General features: G+C 51.4%; 1 protein-coding gene across 1 annotated transcript in view; it reads right to left on the minus strand.

Moving 5' to 3' along the window:
* Nucleotides 1–24562, minus strand: part of PTPRN2 (protein tyrosine phosphatase receptor type N2) — a 944635-nt gene that overhangs the window by 862442 nt on the left and 57631 nt on the right. Inside the window, exon 2 of the mRNA XM_081285260.1 lies at nt 24482–24532. Coding sequence (XP_081141386.1) covers nt 24482–24532 — 51 coding nt within the window. The remainder of the gene's footprint in view (nt 1–24481; nt 24533–24562) is intronic.

Below are 24562 nucleotides of genomic sequence, written 5' to 3' on the forward strand. Positions count from 1 at the left end.
GGTTCCCCAGGTAACACTTGGCTGCCCCACTACTGAGCAGAAGCACCCATGTCTGAATTCCAACCTAGGCTTCCACAAATGTTACATCCCAGCCATCAGCTGCCTCAAGCTCAGAGCTAATTGGCCACATAAATTCCTCAGATGAAACTCTCTGGCACCAGAAAGCCAGCTAAACAACAGCACAGAGCCTACGGCCCACCTCATTAATCCCTCCCTGACAGACCCGGGCCAGGCACCAGCCACAGCCTGGCTGGCCAGGGAAGCCCGGGAGCAGCAGACTGCAGACCAACAGAAAGAGGCTCACCCCATCAGCAGCCTCAGACCACCTCTAAGGAAACAAGGCCCCTCTGCCAGAGGCAGGCATCCTACAGAGCCCTGGTGACAGACACTCCCAGGGCCTGGGCCTGTCCCAGCTGCCTCCTGCTGCTGCCAAGGCAGGGGTGAAGACTGAGGCTACGCAGGGGAGGGCCTGGCCCCGATCTGGGGGCGGGGGACACAGGGCTAAGGGAGAGGAGGAGGCAGAGCCGTAGAGATTTGGGGACGGTAGCTCAGTGCCACTATGCAGCACACTAAGGCAGCCAGGCACACGGGACTCTCAGCCCAGAATCTTGGTCACCCTGAACGGCAGAGCTGAGCCTCCATTCAGGAGGGGACAGCAGAGTGGACCTCGCGCAGATGTCAGACCGACCACCTCCCCTTTCTGGGGATATCAAGCCCAGTGAACCAGTGGCTGCCCAGGGCCACTCTATATCTCACCCACTTTCTGTGGACTGTTCCCAGGAACGTGTCTTACAGTCACAGACTGAAGCTGTCAACATCTGTCTTTAGGTAGAAGGCCTTGGAAGAAGAGGAAAGCTACATATTTGAAAATCATTCTAAGGCCAAGGGAGAAAGCTACTAGGAAGAATAGACATCAAAATTATAATGGCATCTTATCATTTCTCATTTTCTAATATTTTATAATGCCCATTAATTACTTCTAAATTAGAAAATACAATAAGTTAGCAGGAACCTCCCCCTACCCACAAAAGAAAACAAAAGGTCATTTTCTGCCCTGCTATCACTGAACTCACCAGCAGGGGGCGCCTGAGCCCAGCCCAGCCTGACCACAGAGAGCAGAGGGCAGCCTCAGGAGCCAGCCTGCCGCAGTCCCCAGGGCAGCAGCTGCCTCTGGGGGAGGGGGCTCCACAGACGCCGTCCTGGCTGTTCCCTGGGTAATGATCCTGGACAAGGTGACGCCCAAACCCACAGAAGCTGGTGCTGTGACAGCATGATGTGGAGGGTCAAGGGGCCCAGTGTCAGGCCAGTGTCCTCTGCATTCTGAGTCCGTCATCATGACCACAAAGACTCCATGAGGCCGACCACGCCGGGAGGGCTGGGCAGTCATGAAGGCAGCAGACTCACCCAGGGGCCGACGAAGGCGGCCGTGCAAGGGAAAGGCTCTGGCCTTTTTCACTGTAGCCCTCCTTCCCTCAAGGACCTGCCCACCATCACTGACTCTTCAGAAAGAAGCCCCAGACGTCCCTCTGTGTGTGCAACTGGAACTCTGCAGCCTGGTCTGGTGGCACTGCCCAGCAAGACCCCCCTGGTCCCCAAACAGGGCTCCAGACTTGGGCTTGCCTCCTCTAGAAGCAGGGTCAGGGTTGGGGCCCCTCCTGGAAACCCTCGGTCCAGCTCTTCCTGCTCTGGCTTGCAGGTAGTCTGTGGACAGCCCCAGCCCCACCTGGGGTCTGGGTGGACTGCAGGAAGCGCTTCCAGGAACAGGTGAGGGGAGTCTTCCCAGCGTCTCACACTGAGTGAGCCACTGGACTATGGTCATCTCTGCCCTGACCTTCACATCAGCAATTCAAGGGCCCATTTTGAAGAGGCTGGAGGACTTGGATGTCTGCAGAGCGGGGAGGAGGGAACACAGGCATCTTGTGGTGCTCTCTGGCCCCCCATGACAGGGGGAAAGAAACTAAAAAATACTTCCTGCCTCTGCATGCTCCTTCCACCGTCGAGGATGCCCTTCCTGGGACGTTAAGGGACAGGGAGATGACAGTGACAGCAAGGGTCCCCACTTATTCTTGAGGACCCAGCACCACCTGTGAGTGGAGAAGTGAGTTTGGATGCAGGGCCTTTCGGTCCAGTGGAAAAGGAAGCCAACTTTGCACAACCTCGTGCCACGCTCAGCTGGGGTAGAGAGCCAGAGAGCAGATGTGCCTCTGGAGGTGTCCGAGCTGCTGGAAGCAAGCCAGCAGCCAGCAGCCAGCAGCCAGCATGGTTTCCCAGCCCTTCCCCTTCAGCAGACCCTGCAGTCAGGAACCAAGGCAGCTGGTCACCCGGGATGCAGTTCATGGCACAGGAAGCCTCCAACGGGAGGCAACACACCACGGTGAGACACTGCTCAGCCCAGACCCACCAGCTGGGAAGGACTGACTGAGGCACTGGGCTCTGAGTCTCCCTACCCTGGGCCTTCCCAAGCCCACCTGTGAACTGGGTGCTCCTCCTCCCCCTGGCACAGCCCAACATCTCCGTGGAACCACCCAGAACAGTTTCCCAGCAACCCCTGTGCTGGGGTGACCTTGACTCATCTCCATGTCGTGGGGCCCTGAGCCTGAGTGATTTCCTCAAACCAGGGATGTGAAACACCTTTGAATCCTACAGCATTCTGCTCTAGATGACATCAGAGTTGGTGTTGGAGATGGCAGAGCCAGAAGCAACGTGCTGCTGAAACGGAGACAAGTCAGGGCAGCAGTGGCACCACGTCAGATGAGGTCACTGCCGTCACATGGAGGGTTCAGGACTGCTCGGGCCCTTTCTCCTGATGTGGTGGGCACAGGACCGGGCACCAGGGCCATGACCACATGCCAAGGACACGGGCACAGGACCATGACCACATGCCAAGAGCTGTGCATATGGGACTCTTCCTGGCTTTCCACCCTCCTTCACTCCATCCCTCCCCTCTCTGCTCTGGCTGTGCCTGCTGCAAGGTTCAGGGGTGTGCTGCTGCCAGCACCCTGCTCACATTTCTCTTTAATGCTCCTGTTAGGGTTTAGACATGAGGTGCTCCCCAAAGGCTGGTGTGAGAGACGATACAAAAAAGTTTAGAGGTGAATGGATTACAAGAGCTTTAACCTAACGAGTGAATTCATTTTGAGAGGGACTAACTGGGTTGTAAATAGAGGCAAGGAGGATGTGGCTGAAGCAGGTGGGTCATCGAGAGCCTTCCTTTGTCCCTGGAGAGTGCGCGCTGTCTCTCTCTCTCTCTCCCTTTCCTGGTTCCACGTCCTGAGCTACTTTTCCCCCTCTGCCCTTCTGCCATGACATTCTACTTTAGGCCCAAAGCAACAGTCAGCCGTCTGGGAACTGGAATCTTTGAAACTGTGAGCCCCAGATGAACTTTTACTCTCCAGCACTGTTCTTGTCAGGTATTTTTTTCTGATTTGATTTTCATTGGTTCTTTTTAGTTCTACGTGACAGCCGTGTATTTTGACATGTTATTCATGTTGGAGTACACTATTCCGATCAGGGTCCCATTCTTGGGGTGGAACATGACGTGAGTTTCTCTGGTGGTGTCTCCGTGTGTGAGCACAGGAAAGTGAGGTCCTATTCCACTCTTGTGACCACAGCAGCAAAGAAACTGACTCACACAGTCCCCTTCGTCCTCCTGTTAGGTTTTCAACGTGGACTTTAGGACTCGCTTGCTTCCTTTCAGAACAAACGCTGTGGATTCTGCACTGTGACCACCGGCACCTCGGAGAATCGCAGCCCGTCCTTTCAGGGTTCCACTGCCCTCGGTCTGCCACGGAGAGGGAAGGTGGTCTGAGAGGGCCCCTCACTCACAACTCTGCCTCCATAAAGGATCTCGCTCCCCCTGAAGGATGCCTTTGTCTGTACTCAGGCAGGCCAGCCACCAGAGGTCCTCATAGCCTTTTGGTGGCTTCTAAGTGTCATCGTGTCACTGCTTTTCAGAAAGGTGCTGTGAGCACAGAACCTCAGCCTGGCAGTTGCTGCCCCTCTCTCTTGTGGTTCCTGCCACCCATCTCTCTTGAAACCAGCTGGTGGCGGCAGGAGCACCCCCTGCCACCCCCAGTCCCATGGGCTCCTGGCGAGCTGTGAGGAAGTTAGGCTCGCCAGCCAGGACTCCCCTCCTCCATCTTCACCAGGACATGAGCAGAGTGGGCACCGGGCCAGCCCAGCACAGCAGCTACTCCGTCCACCCCACTGGGCAGGGCAGGTGGCACACTGACCCAGAGTAGGCAGTGGAAGGAGCTTCACGTGATGCCAGGAAACACGCCCAGGCGCGAGGAAAGACGGGGACTGGCAGTGCAGTCGTCGCCACCCTTGTTTCTGTTCCTCTGGGTCACGCATCTTTTCTGGTTTTAGGCTTTTTTTTCCTTTAACCATTTTACTATAATATTCCAAGTCCTTTTCTTTCTTCTTGTAACTCACAGTGTCTCATGGGTTTTCTCTTGGTGACTTTTTCCTCTTTTGGGCTACTGTGAGTCTTCGGATGTTGCTCCTGTCCTTCTCTCTCCTTTGCACCTGTCCTGATGTTGCTCCTGTCCTTCTCTCTCCTTTTCACTCTCACGTGCCAGGTTGATCTGGCCTCCTACGGAATCATGATGAATGGTGAAGGGAACTCCCCGGAGCTCCTGGCCCAATTTTGACTTCCCTCGGCATGATGGGTGGATCTGGAAAGTCCCTCAAAGGATCTTGTACTTGAAGGCTTGGTCCCCAGTGCAGCAATGCCCAGAGGTAGGGTTTTCAGAATCATGGAGCTATAACCTCATGGGGAAGTTCCATCCGGTGCATTCGTCCACTTGATAGATTAATCATTTTAATGGATTCTTGTGGGGGACCGCAAACCAAGTCAAGATGGCGCCTGGCAGTTTGCCAGGAGGAGTGGTTTGTGAGGCAGCGCCACCGAGCCATTAAGATGGTGGGGACTCCTTATTGGCTGACTGCTGTAACTGGATGATGCTGATTGAGTCAAGCTGTGTGGTCAGTTAGGTATACATACCTCTGCTGTCCCACAATAAAGCGGCTCCCGCTTCAAGCTTCAAGTTGCTTGTCACCTCCCGGTTATGGTGCCCAGCCGGCCTGCGGCAAATGGTGGCCCGCACGGGGAACTCCGGGACGCTCGGGGGTAAGTGACAAGGTAAGCTGCCCATCCCTAGAAATAGATAGGACGGGAGGAAAGCTGCTCTCCCCTGAGGCAGCAGATAGGGCAAGAGGACGGATGGACATTTCAAGAAAATGGAGAAGATTGATACAGTGTGTTTTGTTCTGTGTTATCTTTGTGGGTTGTGTTGTCTTTGTTATGGAAACATGGGATCAGAAGTTAGTAAAAACCAAACCAAAAGGGTGTTAGGTAAATCGCTGATGGAAGGAGGCACCCAGTAAAACCAAGAACAGTCAGGGCATGCGTTGATCAAAGCCCAGGAACTCTAGTCAGAAAGAGGAAGAAAGTTCAGAGGAGGAAGGACTATCAGGGAAGGAGTCACAACAAAAGGCTGCTACTCACCCCTTTTCGTCACCAGAGGGTGCGTGAAGCGGTGCGGCACTGTGGCCACGTGCGCGAGCCAGTCGTGGCGCAGCAGGGACTTTCCAGCCGGCGGCGGCCACCAGCCCTTCCCCACCCCCCGACCGGGGAGCAGGAGGCCACTGCCACGAGCCCGAGCCCGGGCGGCCCGGTGGCAGTTCGAGTTGAGTCTGGGACACTCCCCGGGGCCGTCTGAGGTGGCCAGGGGACGGCGATAGGGAGAGAGACTGGCCTTCCAGCGCTGCCTGAGGAAAACAGCTTCCTTCAAATTGGCAAAATAATGAAATGAAAAGTCTGAACATTTTAGCTTTGGATGGGAACATAAAACTTTGCCAGCAAGGAGCCAGCGGGGACTCAGAGGGCTGCCAAGGAGCTTGCCACCTTCCTCGAGAGGGGAAAAGAGCCTCCAAAGGGACCTCCCCCCAGGGCCCCTTCAGGATTGGCCCTGCTATATAAAAAGGGGGGGGACAACCCGCCATTCTTAAGAGCTTTATAAATGCAGGGTTAGCAGTATCTCAGATCCATAACAGCTGATATCCAGAACCCCAGTTTTCCATTATGATGATGGCATTTACCTTCAGATGCTTTGGTATTTTACAGCTTTCACCACAGCTACATCAGCTTACAGTTATTATCATTAAAGGTCCTGACCCAGTGATTGGAGTCGGGGGTCTGTTTATGTGTTTCCACAGGGAGAACAGCAGCCGATTTGGATTCCAGAGAGACTAACTAAATGATTTCTACAGACCAAAAAGAAGATGACTTGGCTCAAATCCATAACAGCTGATATCCAGAACTCCAGTTTGGCTATCCTTACATCTGCGACAGTGGTTCTCCCACACCTGGAGGCTAATGAATAATGAGCAGCATTAAGGCGTATTTCAAATGTAAAAAACCTTGAGGCTTGCTTGTGGGAATGCCTTTAAACCCATATGCAAGTTACAAGAAGAAGGATGAGAGATCAAAAGAAGAGTCAAACCCAGGTGGTAGCCAGGATGCTTTTTTCTATTTTATTTTTTGAGCTCATACAGACCTAGGTTAATGTTTTTCTGATCAGTTTTATTTTTTGATCAACTGTGGAGTTTTTAAACATTACAATGGAGATTTCACCTGTGAAAAGCTACAAGGCCTCTACTATTGTGTAATGTGTGCACACTTGGGTTATGTGTTGTATGTCTGTATGTGGTGTGTGTCCATATATCATATATGAGGAGCGCTCATGAAAATTTAAAAAATAGATCCAAATATCTTTTATTCACGTGATTTCAACAGTTTAATTTAAATTGGGTAAACAGATGAAAGTAAAGATATCTTTAAAATTAAGCTTACAAGTTTTTCTAGGTGTTCAAAATGTTGATGTCTATGAAATAATCTACCTATATTCAGAAATTTACAAGGATTGTTTTAAAATGTGAACAAAAAAGGAGTTTAACAGATCTGTTTGTTTACTTTCACCTTTCCTTTTCATTATATCTAATAATTCTGTTTAGGATAATGTACTAGATTGTTCAGAAAATTGTTTTCTTACTGCCTGCTGGAATGCTACACAATTTTCTTTAGCCATCATTGCCACAGTTCCTACCTTCACCCAGTGCCAGTGAAGACAAAAATAGAAGAATTTCCAGTATTATTGAAAAACCAAACGAGACTTCGGAATTACAGCTACCATCATCACAGCTGTTGCTGTTTCTGCTGCTGCTGCTGCAGCTTCTGCGATGGCTATCACTGTATAAACTGATGCATCAATACTTCAAGAAGGAATAGACATATTAATGGATTCCTCTGCTTTAAGCTGCTTACAGAACTTACCTGGACTCTGTATCACTTATATGCATTATGAACTAATCTATGGATAATTGTAATAGTACCAGGGTATCTTTGCTGACGGTGCCATCGGTGGTACAATTTTTCCAAGGGCTTTTCACTTGGAGCCGTCAACGGCGTGGTATCGTGGCATTTTGTATCCTCCTTCTTCTGCTTGTGGCAGGTTGTTTATGGTGTTTGTGTAAAAACCACTCTGGTCATTATCCACAAGTATGGCTAAATATGTTGGGCCGGTAGTCAAAGACGGGTAAGATCCAATTGCAGTGGTACCAACCTAAGCCAGGAGGCTGACGATTTGAGGTCAGACCATCCAATGATGGGTAAGGACCATATGTAGTATTGGACAACCTAAAACAGGCACGGTCCCTAAGCCACATGCTTGTTGTTTAATAAAACAAAAGGGAGGAGATGTTGGGGACCACGAATCAAGTCAAGATGGCGCCTGGCAGTTTGCCAGGAGGAGTGGTTTGTGAGGCAGCGCCACCGAGCCATTAAGATGGTGGGGACTCCTTATTGGCTGACTGCTGTAACTGGATGATGCTGATTGAGACAAGCTGTGTGATCAGTTAGGTATATATACCTCTGCTGTCCCACAATAAAGTGGCTCCCGCTACTTTGGGTGCCCGCTACCTTGAGTTCCCGCTGAGTTCCCGCTGAGTTTCCCCGCAATAAAGCAGTTCCCGCTTCAACCTTCAAGTTGCTTGTCACCTCCCGGTTATTGCGCCCAGCCGGACTGCGGCAGATTCTTGGGCAATGGGACCTCGTTGGAGGAAGTGAGTCACTTCTAGGGTAGGCCCTGGCCTCTGCTGCCCTGGATGCCATGAGCTGAGCCACTTTCTTGTGCCATGCTCCTCTACCAAACTGTTTCTGCCTCACAGTCACCAACCATGAACTGGAACCTCTAAACTGTCAGCCAAAACAAACCTTCCTTCCTTCAAGTTGTTTATGTCAGGTATTTGTTGCATTAAAAGCTGACTAACACACTCAGTGAGGTCAGACCTTCACCGTGACTGGGTCCCCCCGTTTGGACATTTCCTTTCTCCCGGGAGCCTCCACAGATGGAGCTTTGAATCTTGTCTTCAGCTGTAGAAACTGGGAGTTAGAGGAGGAGAAAGTGCCTCCAGGGGAAGTCCATCCCAGGTTTCCTGGCACTTGGCAGTCCCTCAAGACCAGTAAAACCTTGTTAACTACCTCCCAGTGTGATCTCACACCGTCCAGGCTCAGCCATGTGCTCCGTCCTCCTTCCTCAGAGAGCGCTACAGTGAGCATTTCTTATATTTCAGTGGTAGTTGTCAAAATCTTTATTTTTTATTTATTTTTATGGGGAGCTGAAGATTGAATCCAGGGCCTGGCATGCACTAGGTGAGCACTCTACCGCTGAGCCACAACCCCAGCCCAATACAGTGAGCATTTCTTAAAGAATGGGTCTCAGACCAGTGTTCCACAAACTGGGAAGTCCTGGTGTCTGTGGGCCACTGGGAGTTCCAGGTGGTCCTAGTGTGGGCCCAAAAGCCTGGGCCCACAACTCATGGAGGCTCATCATGGCTGCACATGAGAACTCCTAGGGGGTCCTAGAATACCAACACCACAGCCTCACCCCCAAAACTGAGTTCCATAACCAGGAGTACAGCCTGAGCACAAACTTTTGAAAACTCTCTGATGGTGGGATAACTTACTCAAGGTACACACAGGTGTACACACCTGGGCCACAGTAAGCATCAGGTACTCAGAGCCTACCTGGGTACCTGATGTCCCGTAGCTCTGAGTCGTCCTGGCCTATTTACGACACACAGTGAGATCAACACTGTTTACCCCCCAGTCCAATAGCCATAGCATCTCTTTCCACCACAATCCTCTGAGGTCCCCATTACAGTAGCATAGTGAACAGCCACGGCCTGTGAGTCACAGAGATGAATTAAAGGAAGTCCAACCTGCCCGTGGCCCTTCTCTAGTTCAGTAGATTGCCCACATCAGGCACTGGGCCTCCTGCCATTTCCCCCCACACCAAGACCCACTGATGAGGAAACCCAGACCCAGGGGCAGGCGACTTCCCTGATGATCCACGACAGGACTTTCATCCCAGACTCCTTATCCCTGCCTCCTCCTGAGCAGCCTGGAGATAGAGGTTGACGATGCGGAAACAGAAGCACTGCCGTGAGTTGAGAACCTGTGGTTCCATCCTAGAAGGTATATCGGGGAAGTTCAGGCACAGCCCAGCTCCCTTCCCCAACACACTTGGTTGAGCACACTCTGTGATGTGGATGAAGAAATGTTTCACCCACCTCCAGCCAGTAAAAAGGCTGGTTATCAATATATAAGAACAGAGAGTACCTTCAGGTACCTTTCTGGGAACTGCTTCCAAAAAGAGCTTCGGAAAGACACATTTTCTGCACAGGACTGTGCCTGTCTTATGAAATCTACACAGATGACCTGGTGCATTTTCAAATATGGAAAAGGACATACAGCCTATAGGTGAACAACCTTGAGCTGTGGGACTCGGGAAACCAGAGGATGCGTGAAGTTTGGGACTGGGACTCTTGAGGCAAGTCCACACACAGCTCAGCTTGAGGGAAACAGTATAAAGGACAGAATTATTTCAGATGACAGTCTGACAACAGGGTGTGCTATTTACTGAGCTCTAGAGACTAGCTCTTTCTACTATGCTCATTTGGGCAGTTCTGTTCTTAGAATCACAAGCAAGGCTATAGAGATCATCAGCTTCATGTGTCCCCAACCTGGCCACATGCAAATCGTGTGCTCTGTTGGAGAACTGTGAATACTAAGGCCCCAGGGAGGATGCTAACATGGTCAGTCTAGAGTTCCTTCGGGAGCTCCCGGACCCTGATGGACCCAGGCATTCAGGCCACACCATCTAGACCAGGGACTTAAATACACAAGTGGAAGTGGGGGTCCAGAGGCCAGGTGGGCCCACCATCCCTAAGCTCCATCCTTTCCCATTCCTCATTCCCACCTTCCTCACCACTGCCCTCATCACCACACTGCCATCACCTGACTCTAGCTGACTAGAGGTATGACTGTGGGCAGCTCCTAAACTAGCCTGTCCCTTTCTGATTACATGGAGATACCAAGAGTGTGTCTGACGCAGAGTGGTGTGAAGCTACACCATCCATGCCATCCAAATCCTTCACCACTTCTTCCTCTTCTTGAGCCTCTCCCAAGTCTCAAGTCTGGAAAGCAATGGGCATTTTGTGGCTTAAATGAAACAATACACATGAAATCTCTCCTACATCATAAGATGCCATTTAGTATTAGTAATAATCTGTAGCATGTTCACAGTCTTCCTGAGTATTGGGCAAATATCCTTAATACAAAACACAGAATATGATCTCTCAATTAAAGTAGGGTTATCTATGTGAGATAATCTGCATTAAAATTTGCATGTTCTTAAATGTGAAATCAGTCATTTGCATTGATTTGCATGTCCACAGAGAAATCTCTTCCATGCTAATGATTTCCTTGCTAAGTAACAGTGAGGAGCTTGAATTTGCTTCTTCACCACTTTGGCTTCGTGGCACAAAGCACAGCTGGTATTTTAGCCCAGGTATCCTGGAAGTTCCAGGTTGGAAGGTCTTACAGAGGTCATCTGGTGCAGTGGTCCTCAGCTCTGACGGCCCATCCGAGTTGCCTCAGGGATGCCTGGGGCCACCCTCCCCAGGGCCTGGGCAGCCATCCTTCCTGAAGCTCCTCTGTGTTTCTGACCGACTTCCTGAATTCCTCGGTCACCCTCCTCACCAAGTACCTTCCCCAAGTGCTCTGATTCCAGGGTGGGGAAGCTGGCGAGTGCACGTGCCTCTAGTCCACCACGCTGCCTAGCTCCGTGTGTTCTTGTGGGCAGCCAAACCCTCACTGTACAGAGAAGAACTATGATGATTCAATGGAGAAGTGACTCTCACAGAGATGGCCAAGCCAGCACTTGGTGACAAAGCCCAGATAAGCCCAGACTTCCTGACCTCCAGTACACTGTACTTGGACCCCAAATATCAAGACCAAATACACACAAACAGCCTGGCTTTCTGGTTAAGAAAACAAACACATTAATTCACAATAAACAGGCCCAAAATACAAGAAATTGGGTCTAATTGCCTTTTTTTAAGAGTAAAGAAACAAAATACGAATCATTGATCTCTCCTCACCGGTGGTAAAGGACTCAGCCAGCCAGGCCAAGAACTGCTTGACCACATCTCTGTTCCTCCAAAATAAATAAGTACTAAAGGAGCATCCGTTTGTACCACACAAGCAAGAGGAGAGACTTAGCCAAAGAAAAGCATAGGAATTGGGAACCAAAATCCTTCCTACCATCATTAAAATGAAACCTGCAAAAATAATAAACTAGAAAAGGAAGAATTCCATTTGTATGTAAGTTAGAATAAAATATGATCATAACGTTTTATTTCAACAACCAATAAACACCATAAAATGTGCTCTGTCTTGTTGAAGAACTAAAAGTGGCCAGCATGGTGGACTAGTATTGGACTGTGGGAACTGACAACTCTGCATTTTCCTAGTGGCTTCTGGGACATTCTGCTTTCTGTTTGTTTTAATTTTTACAGTTTTGTATCTGTCCAGAATCTCAGGCAACAGGGTGGGTGCCCAACAAGCTCCTCCTCTCCTTCTCTGAGAAAACAGCAGACTTCCGGGGTCACACAAGAGGTTCCCACATCCATACGCAGCCAATACTAGAAACAGCCAGCGCACAAACCCACACAAACCCACACAAACATACAGTCCCGATAGCATCCTGGCCAGCAGCAAAAGGGACAATGGATACAATGGAAGTGAGGGTGACAGAGGGGAGGGGGAGGCAGGTGCAACACTGCCCCGTGGTTATTTGCTGAAGCAGTGAGTACAGTGAACACAACAGCTGATCCGTCTGCCTCGGGGGTCCTTACGGATCACACAGAATTCAAGTAGCAGGTGGAAATGCAGCTCACGGGGTGGGCAGATACATTCTGGTCCAAGGTGGGCCCCAGGACACTGGAAACACCCTGTGGGCCCCAGACACTGTTGTGGGAAGGGCCACAGGATCATTCCCTCATGGAATGGAGCCCCAAAGCCTCGTAAACCCTGTCCCATGGGTCTTGGTGAGTCTGATCCAGGGTCTGGGGAAACTGCACTCTTTCACCCTTTCATCAGACCACACCGCTCAGAGCACTGGAGACCACCCTAGCTGACCAAGCAGCGCCAGACTGCTCAGGGCAGGCCCAGAGAGAGCCACTGGGCACCCCGGGGTCCAGGGACCCAGGGGCCACTGCTAACGCTTAAGAGCACTGTGTGTTCCCAACAATCATGTTTTTTCCTCCTGGCTCCAAGCACTTTCAGAAGCTGGGTTTTCTCTCTCACAGGTAGACAACAGAACGTAGGCTGTCCTGCCACCTCCCAGCACCTGGATCACGGAAGCCAGGAGGGCTGTCCTAGCCTGCCAAGGCCACCCAGGGGCCAGCTCTTTTCTCTCTTCATGCTGGTGTCCCTCCTCCCCACCCCTCTTGCTTGCCCGACTCCGCAGGTCCCACCACACACAACATGGCTGCAGTTCCAGGCTCCTGGATTTCTAAGTCCGAGAGCAAGTTTCAAACCCTGTTAACACAACTGATTTCAAACTACATGAAGGGGGAGGGCATCTACAAATCTGTTGCTCTTATTTCTGAATATAAAATCCATCAAGCATATTCCCCCAAGGGGTGGGCACTCTAGCTGCAGGATCTCTCAGCTCTGGGTGTGTGGTGACAGTTCAGCTCCACGCAAGGTTCTGCAGACGCTGTACACACGGCCATGTCCTCCAGATAATGGTGACCATTCCCTCTTAGCCAGCGTCGTGACAATTCACCAGACAAGTAAAGGTGACTGTAGTCCTCACAGCAAATTAAGAACCAGTGCCTTAAAGACACACAACGGTGAGCCATCTGCATACTGTGGTCTTTCAGAAGATAGCTACGGATTCAGTGGGAAGAACACAAGACTTGTGGTCAGCTTGGTTCTGGGATGCTGCCCGGGCTTCTTCAGCATCAAGCATTCAAGAGGCCCAGTTTGTATAGGTCACATGAGAATGCAAATGCCTGCTGTATACCCAGTGTGCTATAGGAATCTGACCACACTGCACATACAGATGCCTGCTGTATACCCAGTGTGCTATAGGAATCTGACCACACTGCACATACAGATGCCTGCTGTATACCCAGTGTGCTATAGGAATCTGGCCACACTGCACATACAAATGCCTGCTGTATACCCAGTGTGCTATAGGAATCTGACCACACTGCACATACAAATGCCTGCTGTATACCCAGTGTGCTATAGGAATCTGGCCACACTGCACATACAAATGCCTGCTGTATACCCAGTGTGCTATAGGAATCTGGCCACACTGCACACACAAGAACTGATGCAAACATCAACCACGACTGAAGGCCTTTCCGTTCACCACAGCCGCCCCCCAAGTACTGACGCAGCTTAGGAACAACACAGAGCTCAAGGCCAGGCCAGACAAGGCAGATCCCAGTAGCTCCCCAGCCGAGCTCTCCTCGCACATCCTGAGACTGTGAACCTGGAGTGAAAGTGCTGGACCCCCACCCACCCTTCAGCTGACCTCCAGCATGCAGACCCTCTCCACAGAACTGCACTTCTCAAGTGGCTGCAGATAAACATACCACGGACGGGAGGCTGCATACCTGAGACACCCAGGGCTAGCCACAGTTCCTGGGCCCCTGAAAGTAGTGGTCCACCTCTCCTCTCAGCCCTGCTTCCGGGGCATCACACTGTGCTAGGAACCAGCCGCACAGGAGGATTCCCACCACAGGATAGTTATAATGGCCCCAGGTGCCAGGTGTGGAATGCTGACCAACACTCCTCAGGAAAAATCACCAAGTCTGACCTGACACACCCAAAGAAAACATTTCAAATACCATCTGTGGACTGGAGTTCAGTCTAATATTCTGCTTTAATAACAAGTCTCTGTGGGCTTTCCACATGGCATGACCAAGACACACATTATTCTTCCACTCTCTTGGTCATGGCTGAAAATATCAACAGCTCCATGAGCTCCACTTCTAATCTCTTCCAATCACTTCAGTCAAATGAATCAAAATCACATCAGCATTTGGCAGCAAGCCCAGCACCAAAACATGCTAAGACCCTCCGAGTCCCTTCCTGTCACAAACCCATCCGCATTCCCTGAACGAACAGTCTAAGAGCTGCTTCCACAGAGATGGGTCCTAGCAGGTGGGCCTGAGTCCAGAGCTGTCCAGTGTCCTGTACCTGGCAGCAAAGGAGTCTGCAGATTAGACCGTGCCCTGCTGGCCCCTCCCTCTCCAGTCCCTGACGGACAATCTCCATGACAATCAGAAGGCTCCAGATTCCCGGGGCAGCAGAAGCACATCCCCCGACCGAGGTCCAGGACAAGCAACCGAGGTCCAGGACAAGCACTGTCAGGAGCTGAAGAGGTGAGGGCAACCGAGTGAGCTTATTAAAACTGCAACCTGGGCTTCCTAGGACAGCGCAGCCCAGCCAAACACCTAACGGTCATCAGAGATAAACTGTGAGTTAGAATTAATTTTTAAATAAGAGGTCAGCTAGGCCTTCTTTTCTTTTGGTACCAAGGATTAAACCCAGGGCTCTCCACCACTAAACTGCATCCCAAGTCCTTTCTATTTTATATTTGGATACGCCTTGCTAAGTTGCTGAGGCTGGCCTTAAACTTGCAATCCTGTCCCAGCCTGCTGAGTTGCTGGGATTATGGGGCTGTGCCACTGCACCCAGCTCGGTTCTAAATAACCTAAAAACTAAATGTTTCAAGTACCCACAAAACAAAGACTGCAAAGCAAAAACTACTCACTCTGAACCTCAGGCATTAGCGTTTTGAGGCCTGATATCATCTCACCTGCTTCGTTTCCCTTACCCTGGCTTCGGATACTCCTTTATAACAGAATGTCCCTTCTTTTCTGCCTAGGTGACATCCGGGTGGACAGCATGATCAGTGTTTGAAAGACGTGGTCAGACCAGACTCGGGCAGAGGGAGAGGCTGGGGGTGAGCGTTGGTGAGGCCGAGGCCCTCTTGGGATGTGGGCGCTGGCCTGCTTGCCTGTCTGTGAAGAGCCCCGTAAGGCTGCTCGGTCACCACTGCTCATCAGTCACAGCAAACCCAGACCAAGATGGAAGGGAGCTCCACGGAGGCCACGTTTTCAATCTGCTCCTTCATCAAAAAGTCGACTAAATGCTTATTGTCCACATTCCCTGAAGGCCTGAGGGGTCAAGTACCACTCCTGGCACTACTCTGAAATGCTAACCTACTGCGTGCACTGTGGGGAGACTGTCCTGCTTCACTAGGAACTGACTCTTAGTGGGATCTCAGCCCGGTCTAAGGGATCGTCCTGGAGACAGTCTGATGGAAGAAGCCTAGGGACCAGACACCACCACCATGCTCTGTCTCTCCCTCGCTCCACCTGGAGGCTCAAGCCTACACCTGCTCCTTCTTGGGTAAGCAGCCCTCCCACAGTTTATTTAGAACAAAACACATTATTTCTCCAGCACCATCCCTGTAGGTACACAGGCAGGACCAAATGAAGGCTGCACCCATGAAGCAGTGTGGTACAGCAGCACCAACACAAAAACCACTGGCATGTGACAATCTGTCACTCCACCAGTAACTGCCAGCCCAGAAAGCACAAAGGATCTACCACCAAGGAGGGGAGAACTGGGCTGTGCAGCCTGGTGGGCACTGCACAACACAACCCTGATTTCCATAGTCCATCTGCTTCCCTCTACCAGGGAGGCTGCCCCAGACTGCGAGGGCCTGAAAGAACAGAAACCATACCACCGTGCATGGCAGCGTCCTCAGCGGGGAGCAGCAGCAGTGGGAATGTGATCCAGCTACGCTCTTCCTGTCCACCCCCCCAACCCCCCACCGATGGGAAACTAGAGAAGAGCCTGAATGGGGAGCAAACAAGCACAGGCAGGGCCTCAGCAACCCCCTGCACTTAGTGTCAGAGCACAAGTGTGACTCCAGCCACGGCAACTCACCTTCGCCGTCAACCTGAGGTTCCACACTGCATGGTTCTCCCTGTTGATGGATCAAATTAGACTTAGCTTCTCACAGTTTAATTCAGTGATTAACTTCCATCCCTTTTGAATTTCAATCACTCAGAATCGGGCAGTGAAACAGGATCCTGGTGACACAAGTGAAGTAACACAGCTGCCTGCCACAGCTGGGGTGTCTGGGCGCTCACTGCCCCTGCGAGAAGACCCAGGGCAGGTCTGCCCACAGGGCAGCTCTGGACAGCAACAACACAAGGTGGCGGGCTGGGTTGGCATGCTCACTGCCAGAGCTTCATGAGCACATATGGCAGAGCCAGGCCCCGAGAAGCTCCTGCGTCACCTTGGGGTGGGGAGGGAGAGCTCCGGACATCTCTAAACTGTCCCCTTGGAATGAGAGCATACTCACATTTGTGCATGACTTATTTTTAAGTCATACATGATAAACCGGAGAGAGAAAAGCAAATAAACGCACCAATGCCTAACAATCTCCCTCTTATAAAATCAAACCCTGCTGCTGTCTCCTCTTATTAAAAGAACCCAGGAGGGCGATGGTACCCCAGAAGCTGATGTAAGAGAGTAAGCCAAATTCTTTAAGGTGAAAAGTGAACAAGACTTTGAAATACCAGCTATCTGCTCGTGGACACGTCCAGTCCTGTGGGTCGGCCCCACGCAGGTTGCAGGAGCAGTAAGAAAAGGAACTGAACAGCACAACATGCAGCCCCACCATCTCTCTCTGTTGGTCCCCACCTAATTCGTAGAGGGAGCCAAGCCAGGTGCCCTGAGTATGCCTCTCTCCTCTCCCCATGCTTGGCCAGGGGATATGGTACCCCCAAAACAGAGAAGGGCATCAGCAGCTGACGGACAGTGGACAGGTAGGTGGCACAGAGGATGGAAGAGCGCCAGCACCCAGGCTGAGCCATTCTCCCGAGGCAGGGGGCCAAAGGACCCCTGCTTCTGCCCAACACGGTCACAGACTCCACTCCCACTGCTGCCCTCGACTTCAGATCTGCTCTCGGGTTGAGCTACAAATGGACCCAGACATCTCTGTCCTGGGGGTGAGGAGCTGGACCTGGTCCCACAGTGTCTCGACTGCCAGATCTCAACAGGACAGTGGGCAGTTGACCTCAGGGAGACAGCCCAAATGCCTTCCTGGCCACATGCCAGTAGCTCGGAGGTGACCGCTTTTGTCAGACTATTCTGAATCCTCTGTAGTTGAAAGTGAACCTCAAAGAGGGACACAGGCAGAACAGGTCTTCCTGTGGCCACCCTCCCACCTGCATGCCACACCAAATCTTCACAAAGTTCTGGAGACCGTCATGTCACCGGACCCTCTCAGCAAGGCAAAGGGCAGCAACTGGGGTCAGTATGGAACACACAGTGATCTTGTCCAGTATGGCTCACCCAGGAGACAGAGGCACATGGAGAAGCAGCTGCCAGAACTCAGGCCTGACCACCAAACTGCTGGCTTATTCTCAAGGGTAAATGACAGGAAGGAGCCTGTCCAGGGCCCAGATGCTCCACTCACAACCTGTGTCCACCTCCCAGTCCCGGGCGTCATTGAACAACAGCAACTCCACCTCATGAGGAGTCGAGACTGGGTTAGAGCCCACAGGGTGCCGGACATAATGCCTGGCACCAAGTGTTACATGGTGTTAGCTTCCATTACTATCACCCCATGGCATCACTCACTGCCTGCACCCTTACTGCCTTAGTTTGTTAATCAACAGGAACGCAGTGCTAACTGTCACCATGAGCCAGTGTGGTCAGATTGCGAGTGGAGTGTGCTGATTAACAATAATGAGGTGGCTCAAGCGTGTACTCAGAGGGCAGTGGAATTACTGTGAGTACCCAAAAAAGTACCTTGCTGTTGCAAAGATCATGCAGATTCTAAATGTCATCTATTAACTGATGGCACTCACCTCACCCTCTTCCTCTTCTTTTCATTCTAAAGCTTTCTCAAGGTCTCAAGGATGAAGATCAAATAAATACTTCTGTTAGAAATTCTCAATCTTTTTAAAATTCTCACATTTACTAGGCCAAGCTGGGTCTGTCGACCACTTGTGTGATTCAGCGGGTGACCTGGCATGCTGTGGCAAATCTGATAAACACAGCTATTCTGTTTTGCTGCATTGGAAAAAACCGAAGTTTTAATTCAACAACTGGAATCCTATGAAAAAGAGATTCGGAAGCAACGGTCGGATTCACTCTGCAATTGTGAGCCACCAGGCAGCTTGAAAAGGCAAGAAGGCTGGAGGTTCTGGAGCTGCCCCGCTGAGACCTGGCTGAGGTGGCCACACGGAGGACTAGTTCCCAGCTATCTATGGGGCTGGGAGGTCTGAGTCCCAAGTCCTCGAGAGGCTGAGGTGGGAGGATCCCTCGAGCCCAGGAACTGGAGGCCAGCCTAGACCACACAGTGAGGCCCAGTCTCAAAACTATCATAAAAAGAGTCAGCTGAGCCATCAGCAAAGCTGCACCACTGTTTTGAACCCTGCTGCTGAGGTAGCAAAAGCAGCGCTGTGGACTTATTACACTGTGAACTCTTCCCTTGGCACCAGCAGCTCAGTGGGGATTCTAAAACAGAGGGGTAAGTCTGAGACTTCTGCCTCCGTGTCAGCTGTGACCCTGCTGGTTGGCCAGAGGGCTAAGGAGATGGAGGGATGCAGCCTTCTAAGTCAGGTGTTGAGAGTCACAGATGATTCAGGCACTTTCCTGGCAAACAGATAAACATGCTTTGGGGAATTAACATGTCGTGTCTGTGCTGACAGGGTTCAGGACCCTCGACCCTAAAACTATCCATCTTGGCACCCAGCCAACAGCAGGAGCAGGTGGAAGAAGCTAGAACCCCGCCCTCTTCCCTGTGGCCTCCCAGGACCCGAGGAAGGAACGTCCTTCTCTCTGAGCCTGTGTGCCCTCAGCCACACTTCCCGGGATGCCAGGAGAGTTCAGCTTCCCGTTTCTTGGTGTCTCCACTTTTGAAGGCTCCAGGTCACAAAAAACAAACATTAAATAAATGTAGGTTCTTTGCTCTTGTCCGTCTTCCATTTGCTTCAGGGTCTCAGCCTCTGAGCCCAGGGAGGGTGAGAAACCCCTCTCCCCGAGGAGGAGAGAACGTCTCCTCTTGTGGCAGGCGGGGCTCTGTGTGCTGTGATCTGTCCCTAGACCCACACAGCCTAACTTGGTCCTTTCCCTCTCCTGGGCTCACCTCCTTCCACTCAACTGTCTCCTTCCCACGTCCCTGCGCCCCTTCTGAGTCCCATCTTTCTCTAGCTTCCACATGAGAGAAAGCACTGACCCTCGACTTCCTGAGTCTGCCTCATTTGCTCAGTGGGATGCCCTACAGCTCCATCCACTTACCTGCAAATGCCATCATCTCAACCTTTCTGACTGAGTCGGATGCCACCGGGCACACAGCACATTCTTCACCCCTTCACCTGCGAGGCTGAGGGCACCGGGCTGGCTCCATGCTAGGTGAGTGTGCGCTGAGCTGCTACAACTCCATTCTGGTAGCCTCCACTCAACAGGCAGGCCCCTGACCACCCTCCCTGCTGGCTCCAGGCAACCACACACTTTATGCGGACTGCAGGCTTCTACGCTGGGCCTGCAGGCCCCACTGCACAGTGACCTCTGCCTCCATGTCTGTCTCTTCCAGACACTTCCAAGACACAGCATCAAACATGGAATCCAGGGACCCCGCACGCATTGAGGGTCACCCATGTGGAAGTAAGAATCGGCACCTGGTTCCCTGCGGTCAGGTAATATTCCCTCTAAGAGGACCTCTGTCTTTGGTGTCCCCTTTCCAGGGGAGAAGGGATGGGAGACAATGCTGCTGTCAAACCAGCCAGGGCTGCCCACTCTGCAGAGGCCCCAGGCCTGCCACCAGAGCACCAATAGCCCTGCCACTGTCAAACTCAGCCCAGACTCGGTGCAGGGCGGACCTGGGGCCTGCTGACAAGCTGACACTCTGCCACCTCTGGAAGGACTGCTGGGCCCCGAAACAGCCCACAGAGCCAGGCTCGGGGTTGTGCGGGTTGTGGCAGCCTTGGCCACTGAGCCAGAGCCAGCAGGCTGGACGTGGCCCATCGTCCCTACCACTGTGCTTTCTACTCCCTCCACGGGAACCTGGCCCTCTCCTCTCACTTCCTCCGTCTGGAGTCCACAGGTCCCCGCTCTGCATGGGGCAGGTTGTTCCAAGCCATCCCTGTGTGTCCTCCTGCACCAGGCCCTTCTCCGTTCCCAGGTGCTTGTCTTTAGGCATCAAACTTTCAACTCAGGTTCCTTTGGCGCCTCTTCACCACTTCTCTTCTTTTAATGACACATGCTCAGATGAAAAGTTTCATAAACATAAAATAAGTCACTGCCCAGAGACGTCGATTCCCAGCTTGGCGTCTGTGTGCACAGTGCTGGGGAGTGACCCAGAGACCCTCGTGCCAGGCAGTACTCCTCCAGGAATCACACCAGCCCAGGGTGCTTCTCTTACCTCTTCCCCACTCCTATTTTGCATAACTTTCATGTTACACATTCAGTTTTCCTGAGCTTCTCCTTTCACATTCTACCATCTGCGCTTTCTGATGATATTGTTTTAGTCAGCTTTCCCACTGCTGCGACCCAAAGACCTGACAAGAACAAGGTGGAGAAGGAAAAGTTCATCCTGGCTCAGGAGGGTCAGTCCTGGTGGCTAACTCCACAGCTCTGGGCCCCAGGGGAGGCACGACATCCTGGGGCAAGGGCCTGGCAGAGGAAAGCAACTCAGGATGGCAACCAGGACGAGAGACAGTGAGCGCCACTCCCCAAAACCGCACCCCAGGACCCGCCTCCTCCAGTCGTCCCTACCTGCCTGCAGTGAACCACCTGGTAACCACCTCTGTGGACTGATGCTCTCCTGATCTAACCGTTTCACCTGGGAAGATTTCTGCACTGTCTCGCACATCTCAAATCTAAACCATAACAGCTGTAAATAACTTTTTGTACACTTCCTTTTTAATATTTGAATCAAGAATGTAACATCTAAAAAATAAACCTTTAATTTTTAGTATTTCAGATATGTTCACTGTTTTCAAAAATAATATAAATATCACTGTGCACTAGAAGTTTCTTTGGTATTTTGAACTATGGATTATTTCTTGGAGTTTATCCTTATAAATCAAATGACTAAGTCACAGCTATAGAGCTCACGAGGCCACTGAATGTCTGGTAGGCGGATCCCCAGGTGCCGTGCTGACTAGTGTTCCCATGGGCAGTGTGCGACACTATTTCCCTCCCAGCCGGAGGATGACCTTTGCCTGACCTTTGCAAACCTATTCCTGTTTTTGGATGTGTCCCATTGACAGCTATTGCCAAGGAATCAAATCCACTTTAAAAATCTCTGAGACCTGTTTTCCTAACATTTGGGATACCTGCATTAACTGCATCTGAAGTCTCTTTCCCAGATTGATAAAAGTGCTTTGTCTTAAGATGCACCTTCAAAACAGTTTTTCTCTAATGACCAAAATCATTTCAGTTTACTTTCTTTTTCAACTTTCAAGTAAAATAATATACGATCACACGAGATCTAACAGCCTAACCATTTTTAAGTGGTCTATTATTGTCCAACCTCAGCCACCATCCATCTCCAGGACTTTCACCTTCCCAAGCTGGACCTCCATACCATGAGCAACAGTTCATCTCCCCTCCCCTCCACCAGCACCTGCCAACCTCCCTTCTGTCTCCTCTGTGAACTCCAGGGACTTTGTGGGAGTGGAACCCTCACTGACTGTCTCTCTGGGGCCTGGTATTTCTCCCACGTCCTCGATACCCATCTGAGCTGCAGCAGTGTCAGCGTTCTTGCCACACTGTGTTCACGTGTCCATCCATCAACAGACACTAGGGTGTCCACACTTTTAGACCCTGCGAATAATGCTGCCGTGACCAGGGTGAGCCAGCACCTTTCCGAGTCCCTGTCTCGATCCCTCTGGGTGTGCATCCAGAAGTGGGCCTCCTGTAGCAGACCTGTCTATAACTTTCCAACGAGCAGCCAGACTGACTTCCATAGCACTGCACCGATTTGCATTCCCAACTTCCCCAGAGCCATGCCAACCCTTGTTTCTCCTGCTTTCTTATAATAGCCATCTTCATGGGTATGAATTGGTAAATATGTTTATCTTTTGGTTTTCTGTATAAAGCATCACAGACATTTTAATATTTACTAACAAGATCCACTGGGCTTTTTGAAAACATAGTAAGATAACAGGGATTTCCATTTCCACCTGTAATCCCAGGGAAGGGAAGGGAAGGAGGAGAGAAAGGCCCGTGTCTCACTGCAGAACACTCTGGACACCACTCTGCCGTCCGTCCCATGGCCACCGCACCATCCTCACCGTGGCTGCCTGGCCATACCTGTCTGCCCAACCAGCCGTCCAGCTCAACTGCAGTCACCATGACAACCACAAATCCAGGCTGCTAAGGCAGAATGCTGTCCTCTCCCCGTGGCTGCAGACTCACAGGGCTGAGATGGCAGCTCGCTCTGCTGTGTTCTAGACCAAGAGAGCATTAAGATGACAGCAAACGTGGTCTGCTGAGACCCACAAAGCTGCATGTTTACATCTACATTCAAACTGCTTTTCTTGTCCAAAGCAAAGCTACTATCTTAATATAATATTGATAGAATTCTGTCAGGGAGGCAGCTGGGGTTCATGAAGAAAAGCCTAGGAAGTTCACAGCACAATGCCCAGGCCTGCTTTCTGTTGAGGGAGGGAAGACAGAGGTATGGCTTTTATTTTGCTGGTTTAAGTATGTCTCCAATTAGATTAAACACACACACCTGCTTTCTTTATCGTAAACATGTTGAGTTCAGGCAGATAACATTTTTAATATAATTTTTTAATGCTGCCTCCAAATAAAAGCTATACCAGGTACATCCTAAAGAGCCCAGAGCCATTCTAAGGAGCCCAGCACCTGTTCCCACCCTGCCACCCACCTAGCTTCTACCTGCCCTCCAATCCAGGTCACTGAACACCCCCGGCCAAAAATAAAAAGCACCCAGCAGAATGCTCCACACTGTCTGCAGTATATTCTCCCCATTTCCAGGTAACCTCCCTCTGGCCACCATGTGAGCCTCTAGGACAAACAGGCAAACACACACATCTCCCAGCCTGATACTCCTGCTCCAGGGCCAGGCCTGGGCCCACCACGGGGTGCAGAGTGGCTTTTTATTGTCTTTCGGAACCCCAAAGCGGATTTACATAAAGCTGTAAATTTACACCTGGGACTCATAAACAGGCCCTGCAAGGCCACTCCTCAACGTGGTGCCTTCCTCTGTAAAGTGTCCCCCACCGGTACCTCTGCTTGTGCAGAGGATCCGAGTGAATATGAGGGGCGCCTGGGCCTGACCGTAACTGGCAGCTGCCTACCTTGGCAGTGATCCCCCTCTCCCAATCTACAGACAGACAATGAGCAGCAAGCTGAGACCGGAGGGGACATCGCTCATCAACCTGCATGTGACTCCCTGGGGACACTGGGACCCAGCCTCACTCAGAAAAAGTAGCTATCACGTCCTCCTTTCCACGTTCACACTGCAAAATGCCCAGATTCGCCACTCGTCAAACCAGAGGAGCCCTCTGCACATGTCCACCCTGTGATACCAACTCACCTAGCCCCTCCCTGAGCTGGCTCTTGGTAGGACTTGTGCCTGTGGCCTGAGCCACCTAAACCCTGAGACCCATGCTCCCGGCCTCTCCTGCCTGGCAGAAGAGGAACTCAAACTCATCAACTGACAGCCAAGGGGTGAAGAGTGTGAAAAGAAGAAAAGCCACCAGCAGGTCACATCTCACCATTTCCCTGTCCCATCTGGGCCTCTCTCCCACCTCCTGCTGCAGAGCTTCTTGTGAGCCACCCTAAAACATGTGTCCCTGAGGCAGACCCTGGGCACATGCACATCTGCATGTGAACACCACCCACCACGCACTCCATCCACCGTCTCTCCCCCTCACAAAGCAGCTACAGCGTCACAGTCCACACACCTCCTCCAGGCTTGTCGGGCCTCCTGGAGTCCTGCTGGGCAGGAGAGGCAGACCAGAGCCTCCGCAGTGGCCCAGGAGCTTCACTTACCATTTACACAGGCCTCAGACGATCCACAAAGGCCATCGTCAAGCAGGCAGCCTGGGCAGAAAAGACAGAGAAGGAAAGAGT

Source organism: Spermophilus citellus, assembly GCF_964194105.1.
Source record: "Spermophilus citellus genome assembly, chromosome: 3".
Taxonomy (NCBI): Eukaryota; Metazoa; Chordata; class Mammalia; order Rodentia; family Sciuridae; genus Spermophilus; species Spermophilus citellus.